Consider the following 17,625-nt stretch of genomic DNA (forward strand, 5'->3'; position numbering starts at 1 on the left):
ACCAGACGACATTGTTTAGTCGACGGGACCCTGAGGAGACCAACTCTGTGGGACCTCACCAGACGCTGGGATTCGTGCGGCAGAAGGCAGTCTCGGAGATAATCTGGTCTTATGCCATGTAGGGCTTTATAGATCAAAACCAACACTCTTCTGTAGATTCCTGGGTTCATTTCATTTCTAATCCTAATTTACCTTGCAGGATACAGGTGGTTTTTGGTTTAAAAAAGTTTGCTTAGTGACTGTTTGAAAAGTGTTTCGTGATAGTTTTTCACACTGGAGACCACTGTAGCCTCTCCATGGTCACATGATCAGAATTCAAATCCTTGGGAAATGATTCATTTATGACAGTTGTATGTCTTAGGCAGTGGGGGGCTGCTTTTTGGAATGCCTAATTGGGCTCACCTTCGCAGCTCTGGAGGTACCATGAGTTCTAGCAAATTATGCTATTATTATACCCATGTAGGTATTTATTATATTATTATACCCATGTAGGTAGCAAAATTGCGCACGGAGACAGGTGCGCCCCTGTTCCGGGAAGATTTTTTGCTTCTGTGCATGCATGGGCGCACCTACATCCTTGGAGAGGAGCGGCATAGAAATTCAATCAATCAACCAATCAATCAATCAATCAATCAATCAATCAATCAATCAATCAAATGAATGGGAAAGCCAGATTCATTTTACAACCATGTCGTTAAATGCAGTGATTCACTTAACAACAGGGACAAGAAAGGTCCAAAGTGGGGCCAAACTCACTTATCAACAGTTCAGTTTAGCAACAGAAATGTTGGGCTCAAGAGCCGGGGTGGCACAGTGGTTAAAATGCAGCATTGCAGGCTACTTCAGCTAACTTCAGCAGTTCAAATCTCACTACCGGCCCAAGGTTGACTCAGCCTTCCACCCTTCCGAGGTGGATAAAATCAGGAATATGCTGATTCTGTAAACAGCGAAGGCTGTAAAAGCACAATGAAGCGGTATATGTCTAAATGCTATTGCTTATTACTATTATTATTATTATTATTAATTAGATTTGTATGCTGCCCCTCTCTGAAGACTCGTTGTGGTTGTAAATTGAGAACCACACCATAATCCACCTGCCAAAAAAGAAAAAAAATCTGATCATTTAAGAAAGTAATTGAAACCCAAAGATTTCATATTATAGCTGCGTGCAAACTCTTAACTGTGCTCACTTTAAGAAGTTTACCTGAACTTTGTTCAAGTTCATTTTTTAAAAAATTGGTCATTTGGAAACAACTTTTCTTCTGCATATCACACGCCCTTTTCTTCCATATAATCCCCGACCGCAGAACTCCATATGGAGAAACAAACGGGGTCCGCTCGATCCTTTGAAGACCGGAGGGTGGCGACCTTCACCTCGCCGCCCCAAAACTTCCTTCCGAGTTAAAAGATCCCGAAAGAAGGCGCGCGCGGGCACCTCGGGCAAGAAAACACCTAGCTTTCCAAAAACAACAATAAAGAAAACCTTGCGGTTTGCAAAAGCAGCGCGCGAGGGAGACGGCGCGCCGACGGTCGCGTTTCTCAACAAAGGCGAAAACTTTAAGGGGAAAAAAAGAGACTCCCCTCGCCGGCCGCCGCGCGCGCGCTCACGGGGCCCGATTTTCCCAGCCGAAGCCCGGCAAAAGAAGGCGCCCTCTTCCTCTTCTTCCTCCTCCTCCGCCGCCGGTGTCACCCGACCTGGGGTCAGATACTAGCATCGGAGCGAGAGAAAGAAGGGGCGGGGCCCAGGCGCTGATGATGTCAGCTTGGGAAGAGAAAGGGAGCGAGCGAGTACGCAGGAGGAGGAGGAGGGAGAGCGGCTGTTCCGGGTCAGGCCCTGGAATGGGAGGGAGGGGAGGGGGAAAAACACACACCAACCACCACCCTTCTCAAAGGTGCCACAGCTCCAGCCACAGCAGCCTTCAGAAGCCAGCCCGGGACTTGCGAGTTGACGCTGCCAAACCAGAAGCTCCCCGTAAAAATCAATCGGAGGAAGCTTTTTTTTTTTTAAACCTTCAGCCCCTCCGTCGCCTTTTGGCTCCCCCGAGCGACCGTCGCTTTGCTCTTTCCGCAAGAGGCGCAGAAAGGGAAAGAGGGGAAAAAAAGTGCCCCCTCAGCCGCCGCGTCGTTCCCGGATCGATTTCAGAAACCGCCGCCGCCGCTTCCTTCTCCGTGGAACGAGTCGCGAAGGGCGGCCCTGGGGGAGAGCCCGGCGTCGGCGAGGTTGCTAAGGGGCGGGCTCGACCAGCCACCCCTCCGCCTCGCCCTCGTGTGGGTCTCCCAGGGTAGGCGCTCGGGAGGCGGCGGCGGCGGCAGCGGGAGGCGAAGAGGAGAGCGGCGTGGACGGGCGGGATCAGCAGCCGAAGGACCCGCAGCTTCGGCGGGGTGTCTGGCAGGCGGAGGAAGGCGGGCAGGCGAGCGGCTGGGCGGGCGTTCTTGCTCTGCCACCGCCGCCGCTTCGCCGCCGCTATGTTTCATTGCATCCCGCTGTGGCGGTGCAACCGTCATGTGGAGGTGATCGATAAGCGCCACTGCTCGCTGACCGCCGTGCCGGAGGAAATCTTTCGCTACAGCCGCAGCTTAGAAGAACTCCTGCTGGACGCCAACCAGCTGCGGGAGCTTCCCAAGGTGAGGAGGGAGGAGGAGGAAGGTGGTGTGTGCGTGTGTGTGTGTGTGTGGAGGCGGCGGGGAAGCGAAGGAAGCGGAGCAGGGAGGGGAAAAGAAACACGGACTTTCCTCACGGAGGTCTCCGGTGGCCGCAGCTCAGCCCACCTCTTCCCCCTTTCCCAACTGGGAAAGGAGGGCAGCCCACACGGGCAGCAGCTGCTCCCTGCCAGGGAGACTGCGACCCTGGCAACCGAAGCTCCCTCAGGGGCCGCTTGAGAAGTTTTGTTCGGGTCGGGTGGGATGAATGAAGCCGACCACCCTGGAGCAGTTTCCGCCTCTCCCTCAGACTATTTACCAACCTCTCCCCCTTTTTGTTTTAGTGTTTAAAGAACCCCGTGCCTTTTTTTATTCATACATTTTATTTTTTTAAATTTAACTTAGATGCCTGCCAGGGATTCGACTGAAGGACTCTTTACGTGTCCTTAAGTCGCTCTTCGGGCTCTAGCAGGAAACCCCCCCCCCCACGAGACGCGCGCTCTTGACTGACGTTAGAAACTTCGACCAGCCTCACAGCAAAAGCCTCCCCCCCCCCACATACACACATACACACTTTCGCTCGGCCAGTTGGCAGAGGCGAGCTCGTGCGTGCGCGTGTGGAGTATTTGGGGCGTGGGTGGGCGGGCGGGTAGGGAAGAGTCTTGTTTTGGCGCCGGTCTTCCTGACAATGTGCCCGAATCTGAGTTTCCCCTGGAGTTGGGTTAGCCTGCTTTGCCTTGAGGAAAACGGAGCCCTGGCCGGTCTCAAAACAGCTTGTGCATCGGGGCTCCTGGAGGGGAGGAGGGTACGTGGGGTCAGGCCTGGAGTGTGGTGGTGCACCTGAGCTGTTCCGGAGGCCTCTCTTTCTGGAGTATCTGTGAAGGGAAGGAGGCTGTTTTGGATGACTCCCACTGTGATGGATCTCTTTCCTTCCTTCCTTCCTTCCTTCCTTCCTTCCTTCCTTCCTTCCTTCCTTCCTTCCTTCCTTCCTTTTTCTCCTCCTTTCCTTACTTTTTCTCCTCCCTCCCTTCCTTTCCTCCCTCCCTCCTTCCTTCCTTCCTTCTCCTTCCCTCCCTCCTTCCTTCCTTCCTTCCTTCCTTCTTCCCTTCCTTCCTTCTCCTTCCTTCCTTCCTTCTTCCCTCCCTTCCTCCCTTCCTCCCTTCCTATCCCTACCTACCTATCTACTACTCAAGGTGCCGAACATAACCAAAACATCTTCCTCCTCCTGATTGTCCCACAACAGCAACCCTGTGAGGTGAATTGGGCTGAGAGAGAGTGACTTGCCCGAAGTCACCCAGCTGGATTTAATGGCTAAAGCAGCCCTGGAACTCCTAAACTCCCAGTTTCTAATCTGTCTCCTGAACCACTGGAGACCAGATGGATTCAGTGGTGTCCATTCAGTGTCCTATGAACAAAGGGAATCGATATTTATGGGTTTGTCTTCTCCAGCGACTGTTGGGTCGCAATGTCAGCCAAATGTAGTCCTGCCATGGATGTCTACAAGCTGAGAGGAGGAGAACCTGTGATCTAGAGCAGTGTTTCCCAACCTTGGCTACTTGAAGATATTTGGACTTCAACTCCCAGAATTCCCCAGCCAGCATTTGCTGGCTGGGGAATTCTGGGAGTTGAATTCCAAATATCTTCAAGTAGCCAAGGTTGGGAAACACTGATCTAGAGGTTACAGCTACCGCCTTACAAGCAGACTCCCCAGGTTCAAATCCCGGTAAGGGCATGGCTTAGCTGATGACAACAAAATAGCTTGAAATGGATCTACCATTAATCTCCTTTATTTTACATTATCAGCCAAAATATGTTACACACACATATACACGTACACACAAACATTTAATTTCATTGGTCTGCGCATTCCTTTTCCTTAAATACTTTGCACATTTATGGAGAGGAAAATGGGCGTGTAAACTATTATTTTATGCTTGGGACCTAGCAGACACTATTTATATTCCTTTCTACTACTTTATTTGGATTTGAGTGGGGCGTCCACGTCAGGAGGCTTGGGGAGGGTTATATTTGAAATGCACAAATCCCATAGCTTGTATTTTCCATACAGCAGCTCAAATAGCATTTTGTGGAAAGATGAGTATGGAATCCTGCTTTGGATATGTGAGCAGTGTAGCATATACAGTGAGGTGGTGCTTCACTAATTATTCCATAGTGCTTAAGCTGGCCTTTAGATGTGCCCACAAAACATTCTTTATGACCTCAAGCCTGCTTCCTCCCGCAGCTAATGGCTTTCATTATTATAGTTACTTCCCATGTTCTTTATGGGAACTTGGAAAGTGAATGCCAGCGCAGCTACATTGCCTTGCGTTTCTGTTTTTAAAACCTCTGACACAAATTGGGGAAACTGGTGTGGCAGGGTAGAATGATTAGCTGCTTAGGCAGCTAAACAGTTTGCAGTGTGGTTTCTATGAGAAAAAGAAAAGTTGTGAGGATAGTTGGATTAAAATCTAACCCAGATTATGGTTAATGGCTAGGGTGAAATCTGCAGCAGATATATTTAAGGAAAAGTACAAATGTTCAGCATCATACACAAGACTAAAGGAAGCACAGGTAGATAACCCCCAACATTTTACCCTTAGACTATCCACGGTTGACCTCTCCCGATTCCTAAAAGGTCAGTAAGGGGTGTGCATAAGTGTATCAGTGTGCCTTCCGTTCCCTGTCCTATTGTCTCTCCTATATTTTTTTATATACCTTTTTTTAGCCCTATATCTTTTCTTCTATTCTTTCATTGATATATTTTATTCCTATATCTTTTCTCACATACTTCCATTGATATATTGTACTGTACTATGAGTATATCCTCTGTAACCCTCATTATGTTTTGGACAAAAAAATAAATAAAAATAAAATAAATAATAAAACTTGAGCAAAAGTGGCTATTGAGGCAATTAAAAACTACATTACTTAAGCTGGTAAAAAATATAGCAAAAAGGTTAAATTGGGAATGAAGTAAAAAAGGTAGCAGCCCCTGGGTATGTAAGGATACTTTGGGTGACGGAAACCTGGACTTTAAGAAAAAAAAATCCAAGGAATTGAGGAGATATCTTCTCACATCTGTTAGAATTGGTTTGGGAAGGCTGTCCTATTTGTGTTTTCTTTCCTGTTTATTTGCATTACTGCCTTAAGATAATCCTGAACACACGGCCTAATTTTTGAATTATCGGTTAGGTACTTCTGACATTTTGCTGTCCTCAGCACAGCTGTATGCTAATAATATAATGTATATGTTTTGGACTTAGCATGATTCCTAAGCCACCCATTGAATGTACATCTTAAATGTAATTGAAAGAGAAAAAACATTACTTTCAATAACAACTCATCTAATAGAATGACATAAATCAGTTTCCCAAAGGGTTATCTGTGAAAACAGGAATACCCAGATGCATTACCATTTATAGCAGACCTGGGCAAGGGGCGGCCCGTGGGCTACATCTGGCCCACCTGCTGTCTGTGACTGGCCCTCCCGCTATCTGTGACCGGTCCGCGGAGGTTGGGGTCCGCTCCAGTGCGAGGATGAAAGAGCTCACCGCATCTGCGGGGACTCCTCCGGTTCCTGCTTTCCTGATGAATCATGAGGAATGCAGGAACTGGAGGAGTCCTGGCAGACGCGGTGAGCTCTTTCATCCGCGCACTGGAGTGGACCCCGACCACCTACCGAGAGTGGCCGAGCACAGAAACCACGCAAACACTCCAGCGCAGTGACTGTGGTGCACCGTGTTGCGGCAAAGCAAACAATTAGGGATCCGTACAGTGGGTCTGGGTGTTTAGGTCAGGCCAGGCTCTGGGTCTTTAGAGTGGTCAGCGCCAAACACCCCCCCCGTAACTGAGCAGTACAGGAGTGGTACACAGATACCACATGCTTCCTCCCCTGTCCCCTGCAGCAGTGTTGGGTAAAACTGAGTTAATTATATTAGTCCGGTCCTCTAAAACCATCCCAATTTCTCATGCAGCCCCATGGCAAAATTAATTGCCCACCTCTGATCTATAGGAAAAAATGGCATATGATGGCAAATTTATTTCCGTCTTAAATGTGAAAATGAGCTATTTATTAGGCAAAATAAAATTGCAAGTTAACTATTGTCAGTCTTTCCATGTTTGTGTTGTATTTTTAAAATTATTCCAAATTATAGATCAGCAGATAGTTTTTGTAAGGAAGTGGTAGTTATTTCAGTAACTTAATTTTGGCAAAAAACAAAAAAGCCAGTATTATATTAGATTAAACCAGTTATGAAGCAGACCATGTTAGCTCAAATGTGGCCTGACTACTAAACACATGAATCAAATGATATGGGGAATAATGATGTTTGTCTGGTCAATGTCCAGGCAGCAACTTTTTGATGATGTACTATTTTTTTTAATACCAGCAAAAATTAAAAGTAACTTAATGAACAAATACCCTCCTACACTTGTTCTTTTAGCTAGTGTCTGTTATTAGGAATTTTGTCCAGACGTTGTCATTTATAGATGCACATGCTGAATCAGCACTCCTAAAATCTTCTCATCTTTATTCAGCTACCATTGTACTTAGAAAAAAAAACCCCTTAAGCATGGCTAGTTTTATCAAAACACTGAAGGTATTTGGATACATATGTACTAGAATAAAAGCAGAAATGAAACCGACAAACCAAAAATAATATGTTGGATGTTGAGGTTTTTTTTCCCTTGCTATTTTTGCAGCACTTTGGCAGGGATTTAGTGATTTGTGGTGATTTATCCTGGGGATCTGTTTTTGCAAGAGGACAACTAGCAATTAAAATATATGGTTACCAAATTTTTACTCAAAATTTCCCCCCCTTGCAATATGGGAAGGGGGGTTTGCAAACATTGCACTTTAATTTTTAATATTCTGTATTGATGTGATGTATACAGCATTGCTTGCTTGCAGCAGAGTTTTAGCTACAACAGCAAATCACTGTATGATCAAGGATACTCAACTGTAGTAAAATGTCTAAGTTAATATGTGATGGTGTTTTGCAGTTGGATAGCAAATTAGAATAAGACTCCATGCCTGGAAATGTGTGTTTGTGCTAACTCTGATGTGGATTCTATTTATATGTTGTTCATGAGTCAAGACAAAAGTATATTAAGTGAGGCAATAAGATTTTGTGTAGAGATGCGTGTTTGTTTCTGAAATCCTAATAATAAAGGCATCTGAAACAGGCGGAAACGTATGTATATAGAAATCTACATGTGTAGGTATCACCCAGGCGGGGGTTCGAACTTACAGCCACTACCGGTGCTGATGCATGCGCAGCTCTGAGTGAGTGTTGGAGCAAGATTTGGCTTCTGTGCATGTGCAGAAAGCAAATCTTGTGAAAAGACATGCGGGCATACGAGATTTCTGCCATTTGTTTGCTTCCACGCATGCGGGGAAGCAAAAAAATCCCAGAAAATCCCAGAAATCTCACATGCACGCCCTCTTGTGAGATTTTGCTTCCTGCGCATGCGCAGAAGTCAAATCTCTCTATGATGCCCACACACCCGCCGGTCACCCACACAGCTGTATCCGCAGGTCCATTCCTGCTACTGATATGGCATCCCCTCCCCCAGTCCAGTGGGAACCCAATACTGGTGTCACCTATGCTGACAATCCAACAAAACTAAATAAAGCAGACTTTAATGTGAAACTTAGATTGGTTTTTTTTTAAAAAAAATACTCCATCCTTTATAGAAATGAGGTTGGGAGTGAACTTGGGAACTAAATGCTAAACAGGCAGAAAGCAAAGATAAGCTGTTCTTGTCCTTTATGGATGCTTAAAGAAGGGAATCATAGCACAGTAGCTCCTCTTCATTATAGCTACCATAAAATGTAGTTTTAGTAAATAATAATAAAATAATAATGATAATGATAATAATAATAATAATTTATTAGATTTGTATGCCTCCCCTCTCCAAAGACTCGGAGATTGACCCTAGGATTGTAATAGATTCCTTATTTTAATTTCTCTTTATCAAGAGTCACTTTGCCCAGTTCACTATTATTCCCTACTTTCAGATATTTATGATAAATTGTTAGAAATTGAAAATGATTCCAGAGCAGTGGAGATAATTGAATCTAATTCACATTCCAGCTCTTAATCCAAACACATTATCCATTTGGAAAATACAGTATATAAAAACCCCCAATCAGTGTAATTCCATTTAAAAAAGTATTCATAAAACATTCTATGTGCCGGCACAGGGGATTTGCATACTGTGATAACTGTTGCTATTACAGCTTCATTTTGGTTTGTCACAGTTTGCATTTCATCTCCTCTGCCAACACTTTTCTCTATTCTAGTGGAGTAAAACAATAATTTGTTCAGTTAACTAAGCATCTGTTGGGGATAGTTATTTCTTCTGAAATTGTGTCCTTGATCTGACTTCCTGGTACAGTATATGATCTTTGTATGTCCCCTTCATTGTGCGAACTGAAAACTAGCATAGAGCAGGTGGTTGTAATTAATGCATCCATTATTCATTAGAGCCTTTCCTGTGTTAGTCCCGCCCTTCGTAACATCCCCTTCAAGGTGAGAGCTGCCTCAAAATCTCCTATCCTTCTGTAAGAGCCTGAAGGCCTGACTCTGCCAATTGGAGGATCCAGTCGGGGAGTACCACAGCAGAAGTAGCTGCTGGATTGATGGCAAATTCTTCCTCCCCCTCCCCCATCCTCTCTAATCTCCAGCCTCTCCATCTTTTATTCTCATATCACATGGTTTTCTTTTTCATTGCATATTCTATGGTTCCATTACTTTGCTATTTTTATACTTCTGTTAATTTCTATACATTATTTTTATTATTATTATTATTATTATTATTATTATTATTATTATTATTATTAATTAGATTTGTATGCCGCCCCTCTCTGAAGGCTCGGGGCGGCTCACAACAGTAATAAAACCAATGTAGCAGTGGAACAAATCTAATATTAAAAACATATAAAACCCTATCATTATTTAAAAAACCAAACAGCACATTCATACCAAACATAAAACAAAGTATAAAAAAGCCTGGGGGAAAGGTATCTCAACTCCCCCATGCCTGGTGGTATAAGTGAGTCCTGAGTAGTTTACGAAAGACAGGAAGGGTGGGGGGCAGTTCTAATCTCCGGGGGGAGTTTGTTCCAGAGGGCCAGGGCCACCACAGAGAAGGCTCTTCCCCTGGGGCCCGCCAAACGACATTGTTTAGTCAATGGGACCTGGAGAAGGCCAACTCTGTGGGACCTTATCGCTCGATGGGATTCGTGCGGTAGCAGGCGGTTCCGGAGGTACTCTGGTCCAGTGCCATGTAGGGCTTTAAAGGTCATGACCAACACTTTGAATTGTGACCGGAAACTGATTGGCAGCCAATGCAAGCCACGGAGTGTTGAAGAAACGTGGGCGAATCTTGGAAGCCCCAAGATGGCTCTTGCGGCTGTGTTCTGCACGATCTGAAGTTTCCGAACACTTTTCAAAGGTAGCCCCATGTAGAGAGCATTGCAGCAATCGAACCTCGAGGTGATGAGGGCATGAGCGACTGTGAGCAATGACTCCCTGTCCAAATAGGGCCACAACTGGTGCACCAAATATTTATTGTTGAAAACCTCCTAGGATAGCCCTACAGTGAGATAGGCAGCAAATAAATGTAACAATGTATGTATGTATGTATGTATGTATGTATGTATGTATGTATGTATGTATGTATGTATGATGAACCCATTCATTCTTTCCTTGTTTACAAATTAGTAATACTGTAATATCATAGTTCTCTTTGACGTCCTACCAAAACAAGTCCCCAAGAGCAAATTTTGTATTGCATTTTCTAATGAAGTACAGTAAAAACCCATAGAGTCAAAGGATTTCCCATTCATTCATTCATTCATTCATTCATTCATTCATTCATTCATTCATTCATTCATTCATTCATTCATTCAGGCTTGTATTAATTTAATTTAATGTAATTTATTTGATTTATATTCCACCCGATCCCATGGGACTCAAGGCGGCTTATAACAGTAAATAATACAGTACAAAGTTACAATAAAAGTCAAATATTAAATAATAAAAACAATAAAAAGCCCATTAAACTAATAATAAAACTCCTAGCTATCAAACACACATACATACCAAATCAATCACAGTTCTGCCATGACTAGATGTTAAACACTCACAGCTCCCAGGCTTGCCAGCAAAGACATGGCCTTTCGGAAGACCAGTAGGGTGGGAACATTATGGACATCGGGGGGGGTAGTTGGTTCCAAAGGACTGGGGCAGCCACAGAGAAGACCCTCTGCCATGGGGAGGGCTCTGAGCGGCTCACAGCTAAATAGACATAAAATACTATATAAAATCCACTACAAAACAGTATAAAATCCAATACAAAATACAAAAAACAGTACAAAACAATTTAAAAACCACCATGAACACCCAAAACAGCTAAAAAGCCCATGTATATCTTTCCTGGTTGGATCTTGATGGCATGCCTTCAGCTCAATGACCAGATCTTTACGTCTTTTCGGAAGACCAGTAGGGTAGGGGCAGTCCGGATCTCGGGTTTTACGGTATTGTATTTGGAAACAGTGCAATGCCTGTGGACTGTTTTGCAAAAATGTAAAAGAAGAAGCTTTTGAAGCATTCCTTCTAGTGACTCTCTTCACTAGTCTTTAGCTGAGTTCCTAAGGATCACCTATAATTCAGGATCATTTAGAACAGGGCCACCAGAGTTGTGGCATAACGTTGTTATCATGTGACGTGTCATGACTTTTTATCCTTCACTAAAATGAAGGTAGGTGTGTCCTGCGCGTGATGCATCTGGCCCACGGGCCACAAGTTTGACACACCTGAAAGGCCAGTTTTTCCCACCCTTTCATAGATATTGAATGTGAATTGAATTTGTTTGGCTCTCCTACTTTGTGTTGCAGTTGTACAGACTGTAGCTGTAATGTAGTTTTAGTTCCAGTTTAATGAATCTAACCAAGTGTGGATTGTTAAAAACATGATTAGTGTGAAAGGCAAAGCAATAACTTAAAATATTAAGCACCACCCTGAAATTTGCTCTTCTTCTTGTAAATTAACAATTTCTTCACCTTTATATTTTCTAATCATTAAAGGCAGAATGTACTTTTGCAGAGCAGGTTTTATTAATGGAACGACTACCTTGTTGTTTCAGCAGTCTCTCTTTTGAAATATCTAGATTCTCCGGATCAGCAGGTTTAAGTCATGGCAAAACTTCAAGCCACTAAAATATGTAACAGATACTGTACTATGAGTTATGACTAAGGCTTTATTTATGTGAAACTAGAGTATTATAATTAATTATGTACTGTAATACATAAATAATTTCCTCTAAAGAACTTAGTATCTTTTGTATTTTTTCTGGATATTCAGACAGCTTGTAAGGATAGATCGGATAGCTTTAGTCGATATTCTAGACTAGCTAGTCCCCATCTGACATTTTCTAGAAAAATTTACAACAATTCCCACATATCACACACTTTTTGGCAACAGACATTTCCATGGAGCAGGTACATACATACATACATACATACATACATACATACATACATACATCAACTTATTGTGGTTGCTTTGCCTTTGAACTAGTGTAGCTTAGGAAAACAACACAGCCTAATTTGAAGCATAGGTTGACTTAGGGTGGTATCAATCCGGCCTATTATGTTTTTCTCTTGAAAATCAGTGATGTGTAACTCAGAATACTGCCAAATTAATTTCTGAGAGACTTCTAGATCCCGGAAACAGGGTCATGTGATAAAGGAAATTTGGCTAGTTATTTTATGTTTTCACAGGTGATTAATAACCTTTTGGCTTCTGTTCATCTTACAGGATGTTAGCATGTCCAGCTTTGCTCCCATCATAAACATGTGGTAATTTATTATTATTGTGATAAAATAATGTGCTACTGTTACTGTTGAAAGCACACTTAGTATGCCCCCACAGGTGTTCGTGTGGGAATAAGTACACAACAAATATTTTTCCATTTTAATATAGAGTTTTGAATGCCTCTGTCTCACATTATATCTGAAGAGTTTTTGTGATGATAAAATAGTAAACTTTCATGGGAACTTTTGAATTTTTATAAGATTAAAAAAATTAAGCTTAAATATTTTGTTTCTCAATCGCAGCACCCTAAAATAAATTCACTTTAGCAATAACTTTCTACCATAGTCTGTTATTTTTGAACTAGGATATCTCAAAGAGAATTAATGTAGCTATATGATATAGCTACATTGTTTAAAACTTGAGTTTTACACTGCAGTGGCAAAGCAATTAGGGATTAACTATGCCTCATTTGTAACATTGTACTGTATTTTTAAGCTTTCCTCAAACATGTCATTTAAAGGAGAAAAAAATGTTTAATAACAGGTAGTTTATCTAACATTATCAGAACAGTATGAATATACTTCTGACACTAAGCCAAATAGAAATTGAGGTCTTCATAAATTTGATTAACCTTTGGATTTTGCTGTCCTTTTTTAAATGTTCAGATTTTTATGATGGCTTTTCAATGTGAAGCCAGTGTTGTAAGAGTGGTTACTACTACTGTAGTTCTCAAACTATGGAATAACAGAGTTGGAAGGAACTTTAGGGGTCCTCTACTCCAGTGATTTTCAACCTTTTTTCAGCCGTGGCACATTTTTTACATTTACATTTTACATCCTGGGGCACACCGGCAACCAAAATGACACAAAAGGACACTCTAACACCGTACATATTATACATATAGTGTCAGCTGGGTTCAGGGGCCTTGGTTCTGTCTGTTTTGATGGTGTATATAGAGATTTGAGCTCTTTAAGAAGATGACCTTTCAGGAGGCCATATACAATATAGATTGCATTGTGATGCATTGTATATCACCCTCTGCGGGGGGCCTCTTATAAAAAGAAAAAGGTCAATTATCTATATAGAAATCTATTCCATTCCATTCTATCCAGCCCTCCAATCCATCCTACAAAAGCAGCATTGCCCTCCGCTCCCTTCGCCTTTTGCCCAGCGGCCAGCCTGGTGCTCTTCTTTCTCCTCTCCATTGCACCCCAGGAAAACTAGTGCTGGTCTTCCTCCTCTACCTCTAGCTAAGGGGGCAGTGGGTGTTCGAGGAGGAAGTAGCCTCTCCTTCCATCTGCACTCCCCTCGGTTGTCCCCCGCCCCAGCTCCACAGCCACCCAATACGACACACCTGAGACTCACATAGGGATGAAAGAATTGCAAATAGGAGCAGCGCGGGGAAGCAGGCTGTTGGTGCCGCACCCTGCTGTGAGCCACCGCCACCCGAAGCTGCCGCTAAAGCCGCCACTGCTGCCAACGCCGCTGCCATTTTCCTGCATCCATCTCCTTTTCTTCCCATTGTTCCACCCCCGCCCATGGTTGGAGAGGGGTGGGAAAGCTGAGCGGGACTGCCACGCGCCTATTGAGCTGTGCCCCTGTCAACACTTCCTGAATCCCAGGTTCCCCTTTTCCCAACACTCGGCTTTTCGCTTCCCCTTTCTGAAAAGTGATTGGACATGCCAGCTGCCACTCCTGCTTGAGGGGAGTTGTTAAGAAAGCACGACCTTAGGCGGTTTTTGTAGCATTCTCTAATTTCCCCACGGCACACCTGACCATGTCTCACGGCTCACTACTGTGCCATGGCACACTGGTTGAAAAACACTGCTCTAGTCCAGTGGTTCCCAAACTTGACAACTTTAAGACTTGTGGAATTCAACTCCCAGACTTCTCCATAGCATAGCGCATAGCGCATAGCATAAGCATAGCGCATAGCGCATAGCGCATAGCATAAGCATAGCATATAGCATAGCATAGCATAGCATAGCATATAGCATAGCATAGCATAGCATAGCATATAGCATAGCATAGCATATAGCATAGCATAGCATAGCATAGCATAGCATATAGCATAGTATAGCATATAGCATAGCATAGCATAGCATAGCATATAGCATAGTATAGCATAGCATAGCTGGCTGGAGAATTCTGGGAGTTGAAGTCCACAAGTCTTAAAGTTGCCAAGTTTGGGAACCACTGGACTCTAGTCCAACCCCCTGTCCAAGCAGGAGTCCCTATATCAGTGAGGGTGAATCGTTTTTGGCTCGGGTGCCAAAAGAGTGTACACGCATGCAATAGCGTGCATGTGCATGCCCACTCATAATGCAATGCCTCCTGTACATGCACACAACCCCCCCACGCACATGCACACAATTCCCCGCACTGCCTCTCTCACACATGTGCACAGGCCCCATTGAAGCCTCTGGACTTCCGGTAGGCCCTTTGGGATGTTTTTTACCATTCCCAGGGTCCAGGAGGTTTTCCTGAAGTCTGGAGAGAGCGAAAACGGCTGAAAAGGAGGGCAAAAAACCCATCCGACCAGCACGCACATGCATGCTGCAGCTGACATAGGGCAATGCCTTGCGTGCTCTCAGATATGGCTCCGTGTGCCATCTGTGGCACCTGTGCCATAGGTTCGCCATCACAGCCCTATATCATTCTGCATCAATGATAAAACCTCTAGCATTGGAGTTCCCACAAGTCATTCTATTGATTAATTGTTCTCACTGTCAGGAAATTTCTCCTTAACTCTAGGCTGGTAAGTTCCCATCTGTTATTTCTTATATTGCCCTCAGGTGCTTTGGAGAATAGCTTGCCCCTCTCTTCTTTGTGAGAGGCTTTCAAATATTGGAAGACTACAGTCAATAGGAAGACATCAATAGGTGTATGCTGCTTTCAGAAATAGCACTGAACTAGCCAGCTATTCTGTGCATTTTTCACAATAAATTGTGTTTATTGTTTCTTCTTCTCTGTTGTTTCTTCCCCCAGTCCCAAAATCTTCAACCTTACATTATCTACAACAGTGTTCCCCAACCTTGGCAACTTGAAGATATTTGGACTTCAACTCCCAGAATTCCCCAGCCAGCGAATGCTGGCTGGGGAATTCTGGGAATTGAAGTCCAGATATCTTCAAGTTGCCAAGGTTGGGAAACACTGATCTACAATAGACCTCTCCCCTTTTCTAAGAGGTCTGTAAGGGGCGTGCATAAGTGCACCTTTGTGCCTACCGTTCCTGCCTTAATGTGTTTTTATCTTTTCTATCTCTACTTTATACTTATATTATGTTAAACATACTACAGTACAATACTATATTTGCATGACAAATAAAATGAATAAATAAAATAATAAATAAAATTGTTATAACATGGAAAGTCTTTAGAATACTTAGATAATGAGTCAAGGAGTATAACTAGAATATAAATCTATAGGCAGGTTGTATAAGTTGAACAGCATTTTTCTTGTGTGATCTCTGTGAGTCTAGTCTATTTTTTAATAACAAGTAATATGTTAAACTTACATAATTTATTTAAAAACTTTGTTGGTTATATTCATAATACATTAAGCCAGTGATAGCGAACCTATGACGCGGTTGCTACAGGCGGCACACGGAGCCATATCTGCTGGCACGCGAGCCATTGCCCTAGCTCAGCTCCAACATGCATGTGTGTTCCAGACAGCTGATTTTTGGCTCACAAGAGGCTCTGGGAGGGCGTTTTTGGCTTCTAGAGAGCCTCCGAGGGAAGCCTTTGGAACCTGGGAAGCATGAGCCTACTGGGCTGACCAGAAGTTGGGAAACAGTCCATTTCTGGGCTCCAGAGGGCCTCCAGGGATCGGAGGAACCTGGTTTCGCCCTCCCCAGGCATTGAATTATGGGTTTGGGCACTCGTGCACATGCAATAGTGCGTGCACACGCTCTTTCGGCACCCAAAGATAAAAAGGTTTGCCATCACTGCACTAACCCATGAATGATATAGATGCATAAAATATGCTAATTTATAAAACAGGTAAACCATGCCCTGGTTTCATCTATCGGGTAAACCTGTATTTGGGACACAGGTTTACCACATGCAAATCGAATTTGTATCCACAACAGCAGGGAGTTTAATGTTATGGAAAAATAATCAGTGCTGGCCTCTTGTTTCGCCCCTTTTGGCAGTAAATTGCCTCTCCTATTCTGTACAAGTTTAATCTTAGAAGAGCTTGATTGAATTGGCTTTAAAATAGCAACAGTAACTATCACATTTTACTGCCTCTCTCTGTTTAACTGTAATTGCTTAATGACAAATACTACTCATGATTGCCCATTTTTTTATGATTACTTGCTACTTAAGGCAAAACATCTTGCTTAATCCTACATTTTAATGCATGTTTTGGTGGCTTATTATTGAAGACATAATTTGAAACATGTCTTCCTACAAAATACCATGATTAGGAAACCGCATTCTCATTGAATATTTCTATATTTATCTGTTACAAATGAAGTTTTTAAAAAACCTTTCAGTTTTTAAAAAAAAGCAGTGTACTTTCTGGCTGTGATTTACATTATTTAAAAGATATACTTTCATTTCCAATTACATTGTTCAATATTTTCTATCCTATAAGTTGTACTGCTGTGGCTGTTTTGACTGTTATTTGCCAGTAGAAAAACATTTAAAAAATGGGAAGGGTAGCAGGCTGGATTGCAACATTATGAACCTGGTATAATCATAATGTACTGGATTGCTATTTCCTTACTCTCTAGCACATATGGCTAATATCTGCAGGGATTCAAGGAACACTGCCATTTTTTTTTACTCAAGGTTTTTAGTTGCTTGGGATTTGGGTGAAATAGTTTTTCATGAGGTCCAACACAAATCTGCTGTCTCTGGATAGTAAAGTTCCTCAGAAAAGACAATAAACATCTCTTCTGAGGAATTTAGAATTGGGCAGTAAATCCAGATATAGAGGATAAATGAATCCACTGGACTGCAATACACACTTCACTCCTCCACTCGAAATAGAATACCCTATGAGACTAGACTTTCAATCCTGGGCCTAGAAAGTTTAGAAGTAAGACGCCTTAAACAAGATCTAAGTATTGCCCACAAGATCATATGCTGCAACCTCCTGCCTGTCAGCGACTACTTCAGCTTCAACCACAACAACACAAGAGCACACAACAGAT

The 17,625-nt window shown here is 43.1% G+C and overlaps 1 protein-coding gene across 2 annotated transcripts in view; it reads left to right on the top strand.

The window, feature by feature from the left end:
* The first annotated feature begins 1,794 nt into the window (after positions 1 to 1,794).
* The window catches only part of LRRC1 (leucine rich repeat containing 1), a 112,192-nt gene continuing 96,361 nt past the window's right edge, over positions 1,795 to 17,625 (top strand). The window contains exon 1 of one of the 2 annotated variants that reach the window (XR_011557385.1): positions 1,795 to 2,625. Coding sequence is in view for 1 of the 2 variants with exons in the window: in XM_070733006.1 (XP_070589107.1) it covers positions 2,467 to 2,625 (159 nt within the window). In the remaining variant the exon portion in view is untranslated. The remainder of the gene's footprint in view (positions 2,626 to 17,625) is intronic. The other variant, XM_070733006.1, reaches the window with a different exon arrangement.

The sequence above is a fragment of the Erythrolamprus reginae genome, chromosome 1 (genome assembly GCF_031021105.1).
Source record: "Erythrolamprus reginae isolate rEryReg1 chromosome 1, rEryReg1.hap1, whole genome shotgun sequence".
Taxonomy (NCBI): domain Eukaryota; kingdom Metazoa; phylum Chordata; class Lepidosauria; order Squamata; family Dipsadidae; genus Erythrolamprus; species Erythrolamprus reginae.